This window comes from Branchiostoma floridae, chromosome 10 (genome assembly GCF_000003815.2).
Source record: "Branchiostoma floridae strain S238N-H82 chromosome 10, Bfl_VNyyK, whole genome shotgun sequence".
Taxonomy (NCBI): Eukaryota; Metazoa; Chordata; class Leptocardii; order Amphioxiformes; family Branchiostomatidae; genus Branchiostoma; species Branchiostoma floridae.
Window position 1 is genome coordinate 8,157,557 of NC_049988.1, and position 18,537 is coordinate 8,176,093.

The 18,537-nt window shown below is 41.1% G+C and overlaps 1 protein-coding gene across 1 annotated transcript; it reads right to left on the reverse strand.

Moving 5' to 3' along the window:
- Positions 1-6,937: 6,937 nt before the first annotated feature.
- LOC118424532 (galanin receptor type 1-like) lies at positions 6,938-18,502 on the reverse strand. The gene is made up of 4 exons (XM_035833122.1): positions 17,668-18,502; positions 10,282-10,417; positions 8,511-8,764; positions 6,938-8,227 (listed from the first exon to the last, which is right to left on the reverse strand). Exons 1-4 carry the CDS (start codon positions 17,944-17,946, stop codon positions 7,670-7,672), a joined length of 1,227 nt encoding a protein of 408 aa, XP_035689015.1. The 5' UTR covers positions 17,947-18,502; the 3' UTR covers positions 6,938-7,669.
- Between the last annotated feature and the right edge of the window lie 35 nt (positions 18,503-18,537).

Below are 18,537 nucleotides of genomic sequence, written 5' to 3' on the forward strand. Positions count from 1 at the left end.
CCATTTGTGTCCGGTCAAAGTCCTATAGGACACTTAGAACTACGCATCTTGAGCACATTTAAGAATCACCTCAACTGGTCAAAGTCTCGCCTGTGCGTGTTTCTCTGTGTCATAAAATGAACTTGATGCCATCGATCAGTTGGTGCATGTACTCACCTATCTGCTTTCAACTTGTGCCAGCTGTTTTACCTTTGCTGATAGATAACAATATCTGAAACAAGTTTATTGAAGGTTTTATTGCAAATTCATGCCTATGGGGCTAATTGCAAGTGATTGCAAATGTTCGGTCCCCCTAGCGGTTTATTTGGACCTGTAGGAGCCGGTTTAGGTTTAGATTTTGAAGGAGAATAGCTCAAGAAGCGGTGAACGGATCATCGTGATTTTCGCATGCAGATAGCTTAAGTGATGCTTGATATAATTTGATATCGATAGTCATAATGCTAATCGGTATCTACTTAATTAACATAACTAATGAGGACATTTTATAAAACCGCTCTGTTTGATTATAGGACTATTGCAACATGTGATATTTTCAAGTGAGAAAGAGAAGAATATAGATAGATAAATATTATGCAAATAAAGACCTAGTTTGAATGATTAATGAGAAAATGCTATAATCATTCTAAAGGAATGGAATTTCTTACTTCTGGCATTTGGAAGTTATGTGTAGGTAGACATTGAACGTACATTATGAAAATGAGGACCTCATTTGCATAAGTTATCAGATAATGCGATTAAAGCCTTCTTTCTGCATATATATTGTGTACGTCTGTTATTTATTTGGACGCAGAATCAACTAATATAATTCATGCATAATGGGATCAAGTAATATAATTTCTGCAAATGAGGAATATATTTGCATAATTAATGTCACAATTAATACACCAGTTGCACAATTAATACACCAGTTGTAAAGGTAAAATCATTTGGCGAAGGCATGGATTGGTGGAAGTTATGTATTTCATATAGGATTATCTAATGATCAACGTCCCATCAACGTTCAACCCCGCTGTACATGCAAGAAAACCTGTAATATTAAAATTGGTAGTCTCAATTTGATATTTCACGCATAGCAATATGGAACCGGATGTTGTAAAATCAATGTTTCGAACAATGGCGGGTAGAGGAAATTATTGCTTGAAGATGTTTAATATGTCCTGTTGTAAGTAAAGCGATCACATTTTTGAAAGTTGGATGAGCTTTTTAATTGCATAACATTACGTTGGAGAAATCCCTCCTGAACTCGGTAACGAATATGGTGGAATTCGAAACGTAGTTGTTACAATGATAAGATAAACACAAATGCAAAGCAAGTTATGGTAGATATCGATATAGACAATTCTGCATATTATCAGGAATCAAGTATTGCTACATTCCCAATTATCAATGATATATTTCTGTGACACACATACTTAAGATTGATTTATGTCTCTAATACCAATTTGAATCCATTTTTTATCTATTCATACAGTGTACTTCGGCATGCCGGCAATCTTAGCTAATAATTTTACATTGGATCGCATCTTATATTCTATTGACCATGGACGATGTTTAAAAGTGCTATAGCCTTTGCACAATTACACGTCTTCGCATGGCACTTAGGTACTCCGTACCCAAACGGGTACGGTTCCGGCATAGAGGTCCAGCCACACCTGTACCTGTACCTTTACCTGCCAAAGTAAGCCGTGGTCTTTATTGGTGGCAGAAACATTATCAAACAGGTAACTTTAGTTAGAATTCAGGTTTACTTTGCAGAAAGAAGCTATGCTTTCAAGAAGATCTCAAATCAAAAATAGTGCGGAGTTTTTCGAATTCATCGCCCATGCAATGACTTAAACAATTCCGATGCTAAATCTTTATCTTTGTAAAAAGGACTAAAAATTCAATTGAGGGAACATTACTAGTATACAGTTACATTGTTTTGGTATTTAGAACCTGTACCAGTACCGGGAACGAACGCAGGCCGAATATCGAGAGTTTTCTTCTCTCTCTGGGACGGATAACGACCCCTGTCGTAGAGAAAGGCAGTGTTGAAAGTTACAATATACGATGTCACGCAGTGTGTCTGTTTGGCCTACCTTGATTTCGTTACCATTAGGCCAGGGTCAGGTATTTAGGGAGGGTTCTGTGAGGTAACTGGAGTGCATCGGTCCCAAGTAAACCAACGGCGACCGCCTGGTGTTTAGGCTTTCTTTTAACAGCTTTGATGTGAATGTTGACATTTTGCTGAATGAAGTCTTGTTCAATTGATTGTGAGCGTTGTTTTTCTTTGGGTGACCAATAAGGGATCAAAATAATTACGTAAGAAAACTGTTACCAGTATGCAAATGAAGCATATGCAAATGAAGCGTGAGAAGCGAAAGATATGATCTAAACCTTCAGCATGTGGCACAGCGCCTTACTACAAGTCAAACTGATGACCGAGTTTACCCTCTCCGTTGGTAGCCGACATTTACTTGATACGGAAAATGAGAAAAAATCGCGAACAGATGAATATTGTTTGTCCTACAAATCTTGAAGTAAGGAAACCTTGCCCCTTTCTTACAATGGATTGATTAGAAGATTCGCACACAATCGTTGTTGGATGATTTGATAGCGTTATCGTTAAACAAAAGAAATTTCCCGGAGAAGCCCGGCCTGACTCATGGAAATGTTAATTGACAACTTTAAAGACATTTTTTTCACCGAAAGATTGAAAATAGTACAAAGGCAAGACGAAAAGATACGTTTTTGGTTCCTACAATATCCTTATCAAAGTTGTCTTTGTGATATATTGTGCGCATGGTTTTAGCATGGTGAAGTTTGCTCACGAAATGACACGGTCGTTTTCAATGATTACTTAAGACAAACGAAAACACCCGTTTTCAATAAAAACAACATCGTTTTCGATAGCGTTTGGTTTTGTACGTATGTTATCAGATGCAAGTTTTCGGTTTGCTTCGATTTTTAACCATCGCCAAGACGGTTATGTTTTCGTTAGCGTTTTGATAGTGTGTGTGTGTGTGTGTGTGTGTGTGTGTGTATGTATGTTTGTGGATCAACCTCATAACCCTAGAAGGCCTAATAAATCGTATTGATATTTGATGCGTGAGTAGGTCTTCATAAGAACTTGAAATGATTAGCTGTCGGGCTCCCTAGCGTCTTGTTACGGTACTGCAGCGGAACTTCCCCTTTTGATATCTCGATTTTTAGAAATGCTACCCACATCAGCTTGATTGTTAGGCTTTTGGTTAAGTGAGAACAATATATACGTTTCTGTGCAAGAGTGGAACAGATGGAATTTCGTTTACATAAAATGCGAAGTACACAGTCGATTTTTGTCACTGTAGACATTAGGGATGGGTACCGGTACAGAAAATTCTGGTACAGGTACGATCCAGGTCCAGAGGATTAACGTTAGGTCCAGTTCCGGACCTGAACCTGGACCTTATTGTACATGTATGTTAAAACTTGGAAGTGGGCGATACTTAAAACAATGGTCAATTTCGCTACAAACGATTAAACGTCCGATGTCATTTTAAAGTTTTGTATTCGTGTAAACAACACTAGCTGCTTCTGTTTTAGACCAAGTTTGACTGTAGAAACTTCGTAAAAATGACTTTCAACTCTCCTCTACTTAGCTTTTGTTATTTTCCTGGGCATATAACGCGACAAAACACTTGGACAAAACACGCGAAAGCCCGCCGGTATAATCTGTTCATTTTCTGATCGGTCCAACATCCGGTCTACTGAATTTTTCAGGTCCGTTTTTTTCTGGACCGTTCCAACAAGAGAAAACGTTTTTTTTTTGTATCGGTACCCTGTACCAGTACCCACCCCTGGAAATCATTCGTGGTAAATGCATCACGAAGGCAATTACCTTGCCTTTGGCAAAAGCATGACCTCAGTGGTAGCTCGTTTATATGTAGATGCACGAAGGGTTCAATAACCTGAAGTACCCAGCAGCCTTAAAGTAACCTGCTTCACAGCACCCAGGGTCAGTGTCCGATACAGGACAAACAGCAGAGGAATAACTGATAAAAATCATCTGTATCTGTATCCAAACAGCCGGTATAACTGTGCTAAGGCTTCGCAGGCACGTGGCCCGGCATCAACTGGATATCTTACACTGAACGACCGAACTTTGCACATTTGAATGTTGTTTAAAGCTATCTAGTGATGATGCGCCTAATAAACTTCAATTTCACACTACAATAGTTCTAGGAAAGTACGAATATTTGAACACATCAATTCCTTTTAGCTGAAAACAGTCAGCAAGATTATTGTCATTGAATTCATTACGTTATCACAATTCCCCACTTTGATTTAAAGGTGGCAGCTTTGGTGTCTTTTCCTGGACGCAAATTTTGGTCCCTGGTGGATTGGTGTTGCTTTTAACCTGTAGTAACCCGGTTAAACGTAATGAAGATCAGGCCATGGCAATGATGAGGACCAACCACGAAGGTCATACTGGTTGAAACTGGTTGACCTTTTGGAACAATCTCGCAAACATCTATTTCTTCGCAAATCTCTTCTGCTATCTTCTCAAGGTTAAGTAATATTGTAAACTATGAACGGTATAACAGATAGCGGGTTTTCCATTGTTAAACGTTAAAAAACAATGTATGAGACAATTCTGTTGGGCATATGGAAAAACAAGTAGCAATATTTGTCCAAGGAACTCAACCATGACCTTATTCCTCTGAAGACTGATATGCTTTCGTCTGGGAAAAAGTTCTCTGCCAAGTCCAGCTGCTGGCTTCCTTAAAACACCAACTGAAAGGTCAATGAACTGCGTCTCTCCTGACTTTGAAATCCCGACGGTTGCGCTAAGTCTTAACAGTGATCGACGAGAAGATCGGGTGGATTAGAGAAAGGCCTGCGCGAGGTCATTGACTCCGGGTGGACTTGGTAAAGCCACAGCAAGTAAATTTTATGAATGACATCCTATGCAGAGTGCAAAAATAATAAGATAGCGCGAAAAAAAATCAAGATGGGTAAAAAAAAACAAGATGGCCAAATTTTCAAAATAGACATCATGACAAGATTTAAAATGACATAACGTGGTATCACAACTAACAAAAAAGAAATGAAAAAGTGATAATAGTGTGGTAGACTGGTATCACTTGCCAAGCTGGCAACTACAGTCATAGCTTCCATATTGGTGGCACTTTTACAACTAGCCAACAAGTTTCACTTCTGCAACTATAGTCATGGCTACCTCCACAATTAGTAGGCGTCAACACAAGATCCCCATCCCTGAAGAGGAAAAAAATTATTATTTTTTTTCTAAAATCAGGCGAAAATTAATGAGCGTCCTAATGTCATCCCTTAAATTTACTTGCTGTGGCCTAACTGTATCAATCTTGGATGGAAGTGATTCCACTTGGCGCTCAGTGGGCGAAGTTGTCCTTGATAGAATTCACAACGGTCTAAACTTAGAGGTGTCATCTTAAGCATGTGTCTTCCGCAGGTTAGGCTTAAACTGAACCATTTTAGTCGAGAGTATCATCCGTGGCCTTGGAAGAATCTCTCTCTCTCTCTTTTCTTTTTCTAAGATATGTTCGAAGATATGGAATAAAGATGAAAATGTAGTCACGTTTTGTTCAGAAACAGAAATTTTGTAGTTTTTAGGTTTCAAAACTGTGTATTTTTTATAATGATCTTAGCTTTGGTCATGGGTGAGTATCATTACAATAGGTTGTATATAAAGTGTCCTAGATGAGCTAATGATGTACAGGAGATGCGTGCACCGTACTTTAGCAAGGGTCACCTAAGGCCATGTTGATTTGATTATATGGATCACATATCCGCACACGCATCAATTTTCGGTTGTTCCTGCAGAAAAAAAAGTTTTCAACCATACTATAAATTGCAAATGTAGCCTATAACCCGAAGAATGCAAACAATTGGAAAACGTCTACTTATGTCTTAAAATGGCACTGTCAATTCCAAGGTCATAGAAAAGATGTAAAAGAACAAAAATAAAGGATCAAATGTTTGGTACACCATACTCTACGGTTTTCAGTCATTTGTTCAACCTTTCTGACCACTTAAATTCCATAATGAGGGCAACTTTTTTTGCCAAACTTTTTTTTATTCGCCATAATTCACACGCTCGCATCAGTTTGGGGATTCCCAGAAGATGTCATTCATATGATCAAATCAACGTGGCCTAAGGCTGCATACTGTTCGTGCAAAGGTTGCCCCTCGGCCTTGTATCAGTACCATCTCCGGACACACGTAAGTCAGCACAAGATAAACATTAACGCCGAACATCTGCCGACCCTAATTGGAAGAAAAGGCGGTGTTTTCAAGGCAGCCACCGTGTGGTGTGATGATCACTCAGATGCTGCTCTGACGAGACGAATCTTAATGGAATTAAGTAAAGGAGCACTAAATTCCAGAAGGGGGTGTTATTTTCTAATTGGTTATGTAACAGTGAATACATAAGCAAAACGCATTTTACAGAATTCCACTTATGTGGTGAAATACGCTACATATGTTTGTAAAACAATATGACACTCACTAAACCCTTGCAGGCCCTACAAATGCATTCCCTATACGTATAGACAGAGATTTATCAATTGAGGGTACTTAGGGAATTTAGTAGGATACTGAAAGCTTTTTGATGCACGCGGGACTAATGTGAAGTAATATGCATTTTTTTTTACTTTCTGATATTGATATAAATAAGAAAATGGCGCTACCTTCTGGGGGTTAGGCCTTTTTAAGCAGTATCTATAGAACGAGAAAAAACAAATACAGCTAGCTATAATCATAAAAGGGCGTGCAGGATTTGGAGAAATGCAGAACCGATCTTGTTGGCACTGGAATTGAAAAATCTCATTATACGTTTCAATAAAGCGGATGACAAGATCGGGTGGCTACACATTCGTACTTGTAGCTATATTGAATAGAATAAAGTGCATTTAGGCAAGAATCATGCTGGCTTGTCTGTATGGGTAGTCATTTAATTAAGATGTGTCAAATTCTATTTACAAACTTTGTACAAATATGCTTGTTCATAAAATACAATTCTCCTCCCAATCACATTACAATAGGATGAGATCAACGCACCCATGGCCACATGTTAATGTTAATCTTATACGCTCGTATTTACTTTGCCATGACATCGTGACAAAGTACTAGCAGATTAAACATAAACAGTATTTATAATTTCACTTAACCTTGCATTGATGACAGCGGATACATAGTTACGGGTAGGGAAAATACAAAATACCGTGATGGAAATAAATAAATAGATGAACATAGTATACATGTCACTGATGTAGAATCACTGAAAGTGGATTATATCATTGCCATTGTATCGCAATTTCAGCTTTCTCTATGAAACAGCTTAAGACAATTCATTGTTGATTTCTATCTGTAGATGATATCATCTACATGATTCATAATGTAAGAATCATATACAGTTATCAATTAGTATTAAAACGTCCCATCTAGGAACTGTTATTTTGTGTCTTATTCACAGAATCTTATGCAAAGTTAAACATGGGGTCATTCATTCATTTATTCATTCATGCTACTTTATACAAATATCGTATGATATATTACTCTATTAATCTGATAAATTGGTTTCTTAAAATAATTTTCAAAACAAAAGAGGTCACGATATAGTTAGGTAGCTTATATGTCCAAACTGGATTGAGGTTATATCACAACCTTCTCATACGGTACTGCTTAACGGTTTCTCCTTTTTACAAATAACGTTGAGTATCCCATGGCAGGAACAGAGGTCTGTGAGTATGTTTGTTTGATCAAGTGTACCAGTCACTGAAGGTGGAGCGCGCTCAGTCACAGACATTGGAGATGGACTCTCCTCACGAATCTCCACAACGAAGTCTCTACGACCAGCTCCGTCTAAGGAGCCTCTTCTATGACAATGCACGCTCTTGTTGCTCAGCTGTGCACTCAGTTTTCGGTGGGACAGGGACGACTTTCGTGTCGAACTCTGTGGGGATGCCCCCATCGTCCTTTTGCAACACCGCGGGAATAGTCTCCGGAGTCCCAGTTTGAAGTTTTCTCCAAAGAAGGTGTAAACGAACGGGTTTAAGGCTGAGTTGGTGAAGGCCAGACAGGTGAAGGCCATCTTGACGCGGTACACCTGGATGATGCCCGGGACCAGAGGGTTCATGACCCGCCAGAGGTTGATGGCGTGGTTCGGCAGCCACAGCAGGGCGAACAGGGCAGTCACACCCAGCACCATGGCGGTCACCCGGCGCATCTGCAGATGTAAGAAAGAGGAAAGAAATGTAAGAACTCAACACATTACAATACGTTGAGTAGGGAACTCTTATAGTTACTGAACAAACATAGGTACTGCAAACGTCGACTTTGTGTCGTAATTGGTAACGCATATGGTGGCTTGACGACTTGTATATATATACACACACACACACATACATATATATAGAGAGAGAGTGAGGGAGAAAAAGAGAGAGAGATTTATAGATATATCTATCTATTTATGATATTTTGAATTACTGTTTACACTGTATTGGGATTACCTTTCTTTCGTGTCTATCCAGATTACAGCGCGGCATCCTTGAGCTGCGAATCAGCTGCCGCACAATGAGCGACCCGCAAACGGCACTGATGAACACTGGGACCAGGTACGTGATGACGAAGAGGTAAATAAAATAGGACTTCTGCGCCTCTTGACTCTGCCACGTCTCCCTGCAGAGGGTTTGGGTACCCACCGCATTTGGCACGATGAACGTTTTGAAGCGGAGGGCAACGGGGATGGAAATCAGGAACGAACCTGCAATGAAAAAAAAACATCGTCTTTACACACGTATATCATGAAAATACTAGTAGCATGAAAGTTGATCTGTGTTGGTATACAAGATTATGGTCAAGTTTGGCCATTTGGACCTACATTTAACCGGGACGGGGGACGCTACCAGTTATCAACCGCCTTTGACCTTTTGCACACGTCACACTTTCAAAAGGTGTATCTTTTGTTATACCATGAAGAAGAACAGAGATCTGGTCAAGTCCAATACTTGTGTCGGAAATAAAAACTTTTCCAAATGATTTGTTGCCAAAGATTACAAAGTGTTTTTTTTCATGCGAATGGAAATTAGAATGAATTAGTACCCTATCAGTAGGTTTATTTACACCTCTCCTACATCGTATAAAACCAAGTGTTGAAGAAATACGAATCTCTGGCTAGCAAATTCAGTGGCTAGCAAATGTAATAAGTCTTGTTCCCTGCAATTCTACTAAGCTCGCCCAAACTGATTGATGTGGCTTTGCTAAATGTCAGTTGCGGTGTTTGAAACGCGTCACTATGGCAACGTGACGCGCGTGATCCCTGCCCCCTGACCACTTACAAAATTGAATGCAAACATGTGTGTTGGAACCAAGACAGTACAGACTGTGCGTTGATATACGACATTTCCAGACCTGTTGCTTTCTCAAGTATCTTCAACATTCAGAACATTTTCACACATTTGTACAAGGCAATGAGTTTTAACTACTGCTTGCTCAGCAAACCTTTTCTATTGTACAAAGGGACATGGTGTTTTCCGGGTATCCATACGTACATGTACGTATCCATCCAAACGTTTTGGACCGGTACCAGGTCGGTGATCAATAAATTCGTGGCTTCACTCAGAAATAAGGAGCAGAGCATAAATTTATGGGCATATCGTAAAGTGATAAAGCTTCTATGAATGTCTACCAAAATTCACATCATTACGATCATCACTTTGCAGGTGAAACCCAGAAACGTCAGGTGAGAGAGAAGGAAAAACACGGACAATTGGGCTGCGAAAAATTGAGCTCTGCTGACCAATTCGCTATCCTGACAGTCAGATCCCCACTTCTTTCTGGTTAACGAAAGGGAACTCATCAAACGACAATGTCAATATGTCTTCGAAGAAGATTTAATAGCATGAAGAACTCGACGCACACAGCTCTCAGAGCAGCTAACCTTTTTTCTCTCTCTCACCAATTCCAACTAGTTTTTAAAAGGACGACAACTGCAAAGTAATGACCACTATTTGAAAAGATTCAATGCATTCATGTATGTCGCGGGATAGCACTTCGTTAGGCCTACGTCACATTTGCAAACCGGGGCCCGGCCGGGAAGCTTTCGGGAAGGAACAGTATGATATAAAAGACACCAATTGCAAACTACACAAAACGTAAAGAGAATAGTCGTGGGCATTATTTGTGTATATTTTTGCGTGTACGTTTCTGTTTTAGTGTCCACAAATAGCCCGGCCGGGCCCCATTTTGGAAATCTGACGTTAGGAGGATGGTAATACTTACTTATCCAGATGCAAGCGCTGATGATGATAGCCACCCGTGTCCGTCTGAAGTTGACCGTCTTGAACGGTAGCACGATGGCGCAGAACCGGTCAATACTCATGGCCGTCAGCGTCAAACAGGAGGCTTGGAGCGTCACCTGTGCAGACAGACAAAACATGGTCTTTTCAGTAACGCGTACCCAAGAAATGTTAAAGAACACTTATTGAGAAGGGCCGATGTGCTTTCAAATTTGGGGCATCTTAGATTAAAGCCTCATCTCCCGTCACACTATGCTCAATGACCAAAGACGTTTAGTTATTGTTATAGGCAGAGGCAATTCATATATATGTAATCGAACTCGCACGCGCTGTAGTTGCTATAAAGGTTAAAGTAAAGGTATCTATATAGCCGGTATTAACGCCCTTTATTGGCGCAACACACCAGCTTCGCAGGCACGCCGCGCGGCAGCAGCTGGTTATATTACACTGAACGACCTGTCACACCTAGCTTTTGCACATCTATCTGAAAGCTTTCTTTAAAACTATCCAGAGAAGATGCCCCTAGTGTGTTCTGTGATAACAAATTCCACTCTACGATAGTTTTGGGAAAGTACGAATTTTTGGTAGCCCCATACCCTAAACGTTACGCCAATACGACTCCACTACTGTAGCTGTAGGAACATTCAATCTATGCTGAAGAAAGTTGTAAATTGCGGCGCGCAATGAATGCGATTGTTTATGATTAAGTGCTTTGTCACCAAAACATCACACAAAACAAGTAACGCTGGCTCACCTTTATCCGAGGGTAACCTATGTTCGTTGTTTGCAAAAACGTATCTAGGGATATGAAGTCGACGGACGGTGGTTTCAAATCGGAACATTTTGAAAATTTTGCAAATTTGAAACTACAGTCCACAGACCTAATACTCCTAAATGTGCTGTTTTTTAAGAGACAACGGATTAAGGTCACCCCAACGGATAAAGGTGAACCAGGTTTAGCACACTGAGTATGTTTGTATGCTTAATCTCCTACCCAGTAAAGGTAAACAAGTCATTCAGTTATTTTCCGGTCGCTTCAATGTCATCCAATGGCCTTCTAGCGGGCGTTGCCCTCATCGTGGCCTGCTTACGATTAAGGTTCTTGGAATCGGCTCTGGTTCTTTAACTAGAAGTTCGGCAGATTCCCCAGGGATATTTGCATGGAAGCCTGTGGTATAGGTGAGGTGAGGTCACTCCACGAGGAATAGAAACAGTTTGGTCCTTAGTGCGGCCGCCTGATTTTATCGTATCATGTATAAACTTACATCTTACATCTTCCCCAGGTAGGCTTTAGGGCCTGTCAGTTGAGAGCATCGTCTCTTCCACTCTTCCCGATCATGGAAGATCCCCTCCTCTTCCAGTCTAACTAGTCTGCCCAGTCTGTACTTTGTCAGTATTTCCTGTATGTTGTCCCTCAATCTCTTTCTGGGTCTACCTAAGGGCGATTGCCCTTTGGTTTGTACTGGAGAGCTACTAGTATCTTCGGAATTCTTCCCTCGTCCATTCTTTCCACATGTCCAAGCCATCTCAGGGCTGCTCTTTCTATGTCTTGTTCTATTGACGTTATTATGCCTAAGGTTCCTCTGAGGTACGTGTTTCTCAGTCTGTCGGCCCTCGTTTTGCCTAGCATGGTACGGACGACTTGTAGAAACTACAGGGTACAAATGCTACTCATAACAGTTTCACAAATATCAACGTTATTAACATTAAGTCAGTTTGACATATATCCATGTCTTTGAGACGGGATATCTACCTATCTCTAGTTTTTGAAAATGTTTAAAAATCTATTTTTCGTGTTAAGACATGCATTTGCTTACACATAAAGAATAAAGAAAGAAAATGTTTCAGTTTGTTCAAGTACATGGGAACACTAGACGTTCATGTCCGGACCTGTACCTGACCTGACAATTTTACAGGTACAGATACTAGGTACTTGCCACACGGCACTACTATGCTATGCACCCGATGAGCATTGCTAGCACCTTCTCTTTATCTGGAGTTTGTTTCCAATCTTTAAGCCTCGTTTAACGTTGACTGAAGCAAAGATAGCACACATGAACATCAGTCATTTTGCTATTTTTCTGCATTGCTGACATGTATCACTTGGATAGGGGGAAACCCCGCTTTGGGATTGTAACAAATTTAAAGTTACGTTATTGCTTTCACATGGGAAGATGCCAAGAACTATCTACAAGTCCGCAGGGATTCTCCATAACCTACACTTTCATGGCCATGCATAGAATGTGCCAGTGGCTGTTCTTGTCACAACTAATGGCAAAATGTCCTAAAACTTAATTGCAGGAACGCAGCTTCTTCACGTTCCATCACCGCTTCTAGTTTATCTTCTGCCAGAACTTGAGTTGTGAGACGCTATCAATTGGCTTCAAACTTGGAGCCTCTCTCTCACAGGCTTTACGTTGCCTTCCTCCCCTTCTTCCTTTCTTTACTCTCGCGGCCATTGCTCTTATCTCACACTACTCGTCCCTCCATTGAGAACTTTTCATCGTAACACCAGACTCTCCTCCAGCTCACATCATTACACCTTTCAATTACCAATCTCAAAGTCTTCTATAGTAACAGTTTCTTTCCTTGGACTCCCATACTATCAAACTCTCTGCATGACAACTGTTTCTTGCCCTTATAGAACCTGCAAGCTTTCTAAAGCGATATCTCATATAGATCAATAATTTTTCTGCCATTAATTCTATTTAGTGCATTACCTGGAAATGGTCAAATGGACTTGCCTTGAACAAACTTATCAAAGGAAAACTGATCGTGTAACTTGTGGTTAAGAATTACGTGGATTAACTTTGTCGCGGATAAACCTTGACACAATTTGTTATGTCAATGATGTGTACTTACTTTGACCTGGAGAAAGTAAGGTCAGAATCCGTCTAATTAACACATTCTATATTCATCATATCAACGGCAAAGGTAGTGTGGATTTACTGCGCCACAGACAACGCTAGCCCGGTGTCTAGACCTATATAGCTGCCAGATCTCTTTCGAAAAACATTCGTTAGCTATATGGGTTTGGATAACAGGCTATGACAACGCTTATTTTAATCTTTCGAAAGCTTTCTTCGGAGTTAAGGAAAATTTTGCAAGTGTAAAAGAATACAAATTTGTCTCGCAGGCAAAAAGCAAGTTAAGACGATGTACGCATTTTCAGCGGTCAGACTCGAATTGAAACCCCGAAAGTTCGCACTTATCTAGCTACCTAAGGCTGTATGTTCTTACAATGCCGCATACTGGTCATGATACACTGATCTAAATGTTATCACTGTTAACTTTACTGTATGTTCAAATTGGGTCAAAGATTCGTTACTTCTTGATAGCCCTGTGTGTGTGTCTACTTCGAGCGGCGATTCGAATGTACAAGTTGCCGCCATGCATCACATTTTACATTTGAAGCGCTCTTTGGTATGATTAACAAGTGTGCTGATCTTAAAGTTCCACTGTCTTAAGGTATGAAAGCAAAGATTTCTTCTGTTCATTTGTTGTCTTTGTCGTGATCACGGCGTAACGTACTTGAAGTCTATCTCTCTAAAAGCTGCCCCAAAACCCCGTACTTATAAACTATAGCTAAACACTCATGAGATGGCTGTCAGTATAATAGATCTACTTTAGCTTTACAGGAAAAGGCAATCACCGTACTCGTCCAATTTACAAAGGATTACATTGAATGTTTTTGACGTAGGATATACTGTCAGCCAAAGACAAATCATAATTCGTTAGCTTCTTAACCAAGAGAAGCAAGGGCGGAGCCGGGGCTTTTGATTTTCGAACAAAATTGGCCGCGGTGATGTTTCGTGGTCACAAGAAGGCAGCTAGCAATTTTACTGGTGGTTTCTGTAAGCAAGCAAGCGAAATCTTCCTTTTTTTCAAATTTCCTGTCAATTGTAATTCAAAGATTACTTTAAAAGCAACGTATATCTGTCAACTTCCTATTACTAACTGCCTGGTTCTAATACTTAACGTGTTTCCACGTATCGTCTTCAGCATATGTGAGCGGGCCTATGTAAAGTACAGTGAAGCTTACCGAAGAGCATTCGCGGTAGTAGACACATTGCGTTGGTACATCGCGATATGTGGGTGTTAGTGAAAATGGACACCAAGAGGTTCATCTATGACTGCAATAATTATGACTGCAAAGTCCGGTAACCATCTTCAAATGCGGATAGTTGAAAACCCACCCAACCATAGCGCACCCTTCCAATTCTGTATCTGTATCTATATAGCCGGTATAACTGCCCTTCGGTGTAACACACCAGCTTCGCCGGGCCGGCACGCGGCTGCAGCTAGTTATGTTACACCGAAGGATCCGTCACACCTAACTTTTGCACATCTATCTGCAAGCGTTCTTTAAATCTATCCAGAGAGGATGCCCTACTGTGCTTGGTGATAACAAATTGCACTCTACGATAGTTCTGGGAAAATACGAATTTTTGAACACATCAATCCCAGGTTGGTAACTCTTGTACTTGAAGCTATGGCTGTTCACAATTGTTTGATCCATGCGGAGCTCATGAGCTCAGCTAACGGCGTCCTCAAGTCGGGTATATCACTGGACTGTGGCCGCTGCGTTCTGAATTGGATTTTGTGTTACCCTTATGATTTTGAATATCATGCAAAAGGTACAGGTACGACTGAAAAGATAACAAAGTACAAAGCTTAAAAAGATATAGATGGAATATAGTTGAGCGGTCTGACAGCCTCTGCCAACTGTTCGCACGACCGGAGGGACACTGCCAATGTGTCGCAGCTTCAGTGAAAGAATCCCTTAAGCTCTGGGTCGGTGTCCCATTTGGAGTAATGACGTCTTCCTTCTACACTGGGACACGACTTCAGTAGCGTGATGGTGACAGATCATACACACAAAGCGCAGTGCTCTTTTACCTTTTCTTGGCAGCCTACTTTTCCTGAGCAAAGGCTACAGTCCCTTATGACCATGATGAATGAAGATCTGGGTCTGGTCATGACTCTCAACATTCCTTCATCCATAGTCCCAGCGCCCGTAGCTAACCTTGAGAGTGAAAAATCCTTTCACATAGACATGAAAATGCGTGGCATTTCTCTCTCACGTTTCTGTTTATCTTTTTTTCTCTCTCGTTTTCATTTTTTGGGGCGACTTATGTCCTACTGTACGATAGTTGTGGGATCGTCGCAGCTTGTCATAGCAAAGTGATATCATTGATGATGATGGTTCGACTATTGGTTGAACATTGATGCGGCTGATTGCCTGTACATCAAATTTAATATTCAAACGTATATCTGAATGATGTATAAGATGGAGAGGTTGGCTTGTGGCATAGAGGTGTTGACTTAACGTCTGAAGGTTCTCTGTTGGAATCCCTAGCAAGCCCCCAACTATGTGCCATTGGGAAAGGCACTTAGCACATATTTCCTCACTTGACTCGCGGGAAACGAGCACCTTGCTTTGGTTCCGGGGACGTCCTCTCGGATGGGACGTAGAAATCAGAAGTCCCCTGATAGCTATTTTCCTCACTTAACCTCACTTTATGGGTGCATCCAGGTGTGACTAGATCAACTTTGGTTGTCGATAGTCATTTGCTATGTGAATCCTTCCACAAATGTGGAAAATATCAATACTGTATAAGAAATAAATAGATAAATATCGGGTGGATTTGCAGACAGTAGGTACCCTGATGCTGTAGTAATGATGCTGATGGTATTTTCATCGGGCTTTCTATTTTGTACCGTTTTCCTCATGTCTTGCGAGACCTTCCGAAAGACTTATTCGTGAATTCTTGGTCGGTCTACAGCATCCGGTCGTCCCATCCAAGTACTGACCGTTGACTGCACGTTGTTTAACTTTCGAGATTGAGGGGGTCGGGTGTATCAACACAGTAAATAAAGCTTATAAAAGGACGATCGTGATCATATGATGCGTTTGCTTAAAAGGGCCTACATCTGATATGAGACCTTTAAGTTATTACTATCACTAAATTATCACTTCTTTAAGGTTTTGTTACGGTCACCTTCTTTTATGATTAATAGCAAACCATCAGATAGCAGTAAAAGCAACACATTGAATTTCCTTGAAACTTTTAAGATCCATTCTACTGCGATTTTGTGAGTGGCGTGGTGTAACTGTTTGGCCCAGAACCCCGAGGTGCTGGGTTCGGATCCTGTCATGCTACCGATCTTGTGCCTTTGAGAAACGACTTTTCTCATTCCGCCCAGGTGTAAAATTCTTTACCTGACGTCTGCTGGGAAGTAAAGGTATATAAAGGTACTCTCCAAGCAGAGGTTGAGTCGCGTAGATAAAGTAGTAGTCGGAAAAATTACGCCGGCGCTCCTCTTCTGCTTGGAGAGTAATAGAAAGGTGGCGTAAGGGGGGGGGGGGGTGAGCTTTGCGTCCGTGTCCTAGACACAGTGGATAACAGCCCACTGCCCTGACGGCCTTACAAGTCTATGGGACCTGTACATTCACCTCACCTCACCTCACCGGTCCCATAGCCTCATCGACCTGTACATTACCTACTGCGAATTGACCGTGATATGTAACAACATTTATGTTGAAGCCATTACGTAGCTGCCAGGATATAGTGATGAAGTGTGATATTAAAGCCAGTTGGATTCATAGCAACCAGGTGGTCTTCAGACGTGATGTGTGGATTGAAGCTTTTTGTACAGATACAACTAGCTTTCCCATCAGTATTGTTGAAATGTTTCCTCCCTGACCTAAAGAGAATTATTACTAAGAATCTTGATCAAATGATGACGTGTTCTTAACCACACTCCGGATCCACGTACTCAGTGTGCACCTTTTAAGAGAGGCGTAAAGATACGAGTGACAAGCCACGTACGCGCATGCCTTAAACTGTTACATGTGAGACCATGAAAGGTCTCATATGTAACAGTCTCAAGTCTATTTCCAGAGATTTCTGTTAAAATCATTACCTCCTACCACACAGAAATGCCAATATTGGTATTTAAAAAATACTCATCCTACTTGATATCATCATAGTGTTCCTTCGCAGTATATTGCTTCCGAAGGCTAGGGATAGGGATGGATGGAGGGAGAGAGTCATGTTCATCCGTGCAACCAGCATGACCGGATGATAATAAGATGTTAAATGCAATCTTCTTCTTCTTCTTGTTCATTTGGTTAACCAGGGTAAAAGCATATCGCCTGACGGTGTTTTTCAAAGCCTCTTGGGGGAAAACCCCGAACAAAAAAGTTATGCAACAAAACTCCAATAAACATATACATGTCACTAACTAAAATACGTCTTTAAAAGTGCATCTTTCTGTATTTATGTAATATTAGCTGATAGCAGGTGAAATGCTTAATGATTTTGATATTTCTATGAACTACCCATTCATTACTAACTTGCCTTACCCTGCCGAGGTAGTGCATGCCTTTGCACATGGCTTCTCCGAGCGGCCATTCGGAAGCTGCAAACACAATGGCAGCAGGAGGCACACTGAACACCAAGTACGCAAAGTCCGTCACTGCCATGTTGACCACATAGACATTGGTCACTGTTCTCATATCCTTCGACCTGGCGATGACCAGGATGACCAGTCCGTTGCCGATGACACCGACGACGCCGATGACTCCCAGCACCGCTGGGATCACGACAGCTTCAATCGCCAGAGGGTTCTCTGTTTCCGCCATTATAGCTTCTCGTTGTTGTTTCAGTACTGGAGCCAGTTCAGTAGACAAAATACGGCTTCCGTCTCTACAACTGTGCTACAAACGTCCGACAAGTCCATCACGCAATCTTGTATCCTATCCAGTGTGTACGTCCTGGGCTATGTATGGAGTTTAAAGCTTCCTACACAGAGGTATTCTCATAGACCCGGCAGAGTTGAGACACTGTCCATGGTGAGGTAAGGCAGCAATGGCGCCAGTTTCTTCGTTTGCTGACCTGTAGGAGCTCAATCTGGCATTGATAAAACATTCGGCAACAGAATCAAAATGGCCGCCTTGCACCTCGAGGTCACCGAGTCGGTAAACAGAACTAAGACAGGATGAACATTCTGCGCAAGGTATTTGTTCTTATAGCTATCTAGGTAAGGACTGTGAAACCAATCATATGATGACAAACAGTCTACTTGACCGCTGCTGAACCTACATACTGCTGTGAGAGGCAAACTGATTGGTCGCACTGACCGCTAAATGATGTGGCCAATTGAAGTCGACTTCCTGTAGTGAAATAAAAAAGCGTGCAATTTATGGTGCGTCCTAGTGATGTATGCTTCATGT

Bases quoted from the DNA above. Each gene is read 5' to 3' on its own strand.
- LOC118424532 (XM_035833122.1), bottom strand. From the start codon at position 17,946: ATGGCGGAAACAGAGAACCCTCTGGCGATTGAAGCTGTCGTGATCCCA. The intron at 8,765-10,281 runs GTAAGTATTACC...TTTTCATTGCAG, and splicing joins CAGCGCTTGCATCTGGATAA to GTTCGTTCCTGATTTCCATC. The intron at 8,228-8,510 runs GTAATCCCAATA...TTACATCTGCAG, and splicing joins TGGATAGACACGAAAGAAAG to ATGCGCCGGGTGACCGCCAT.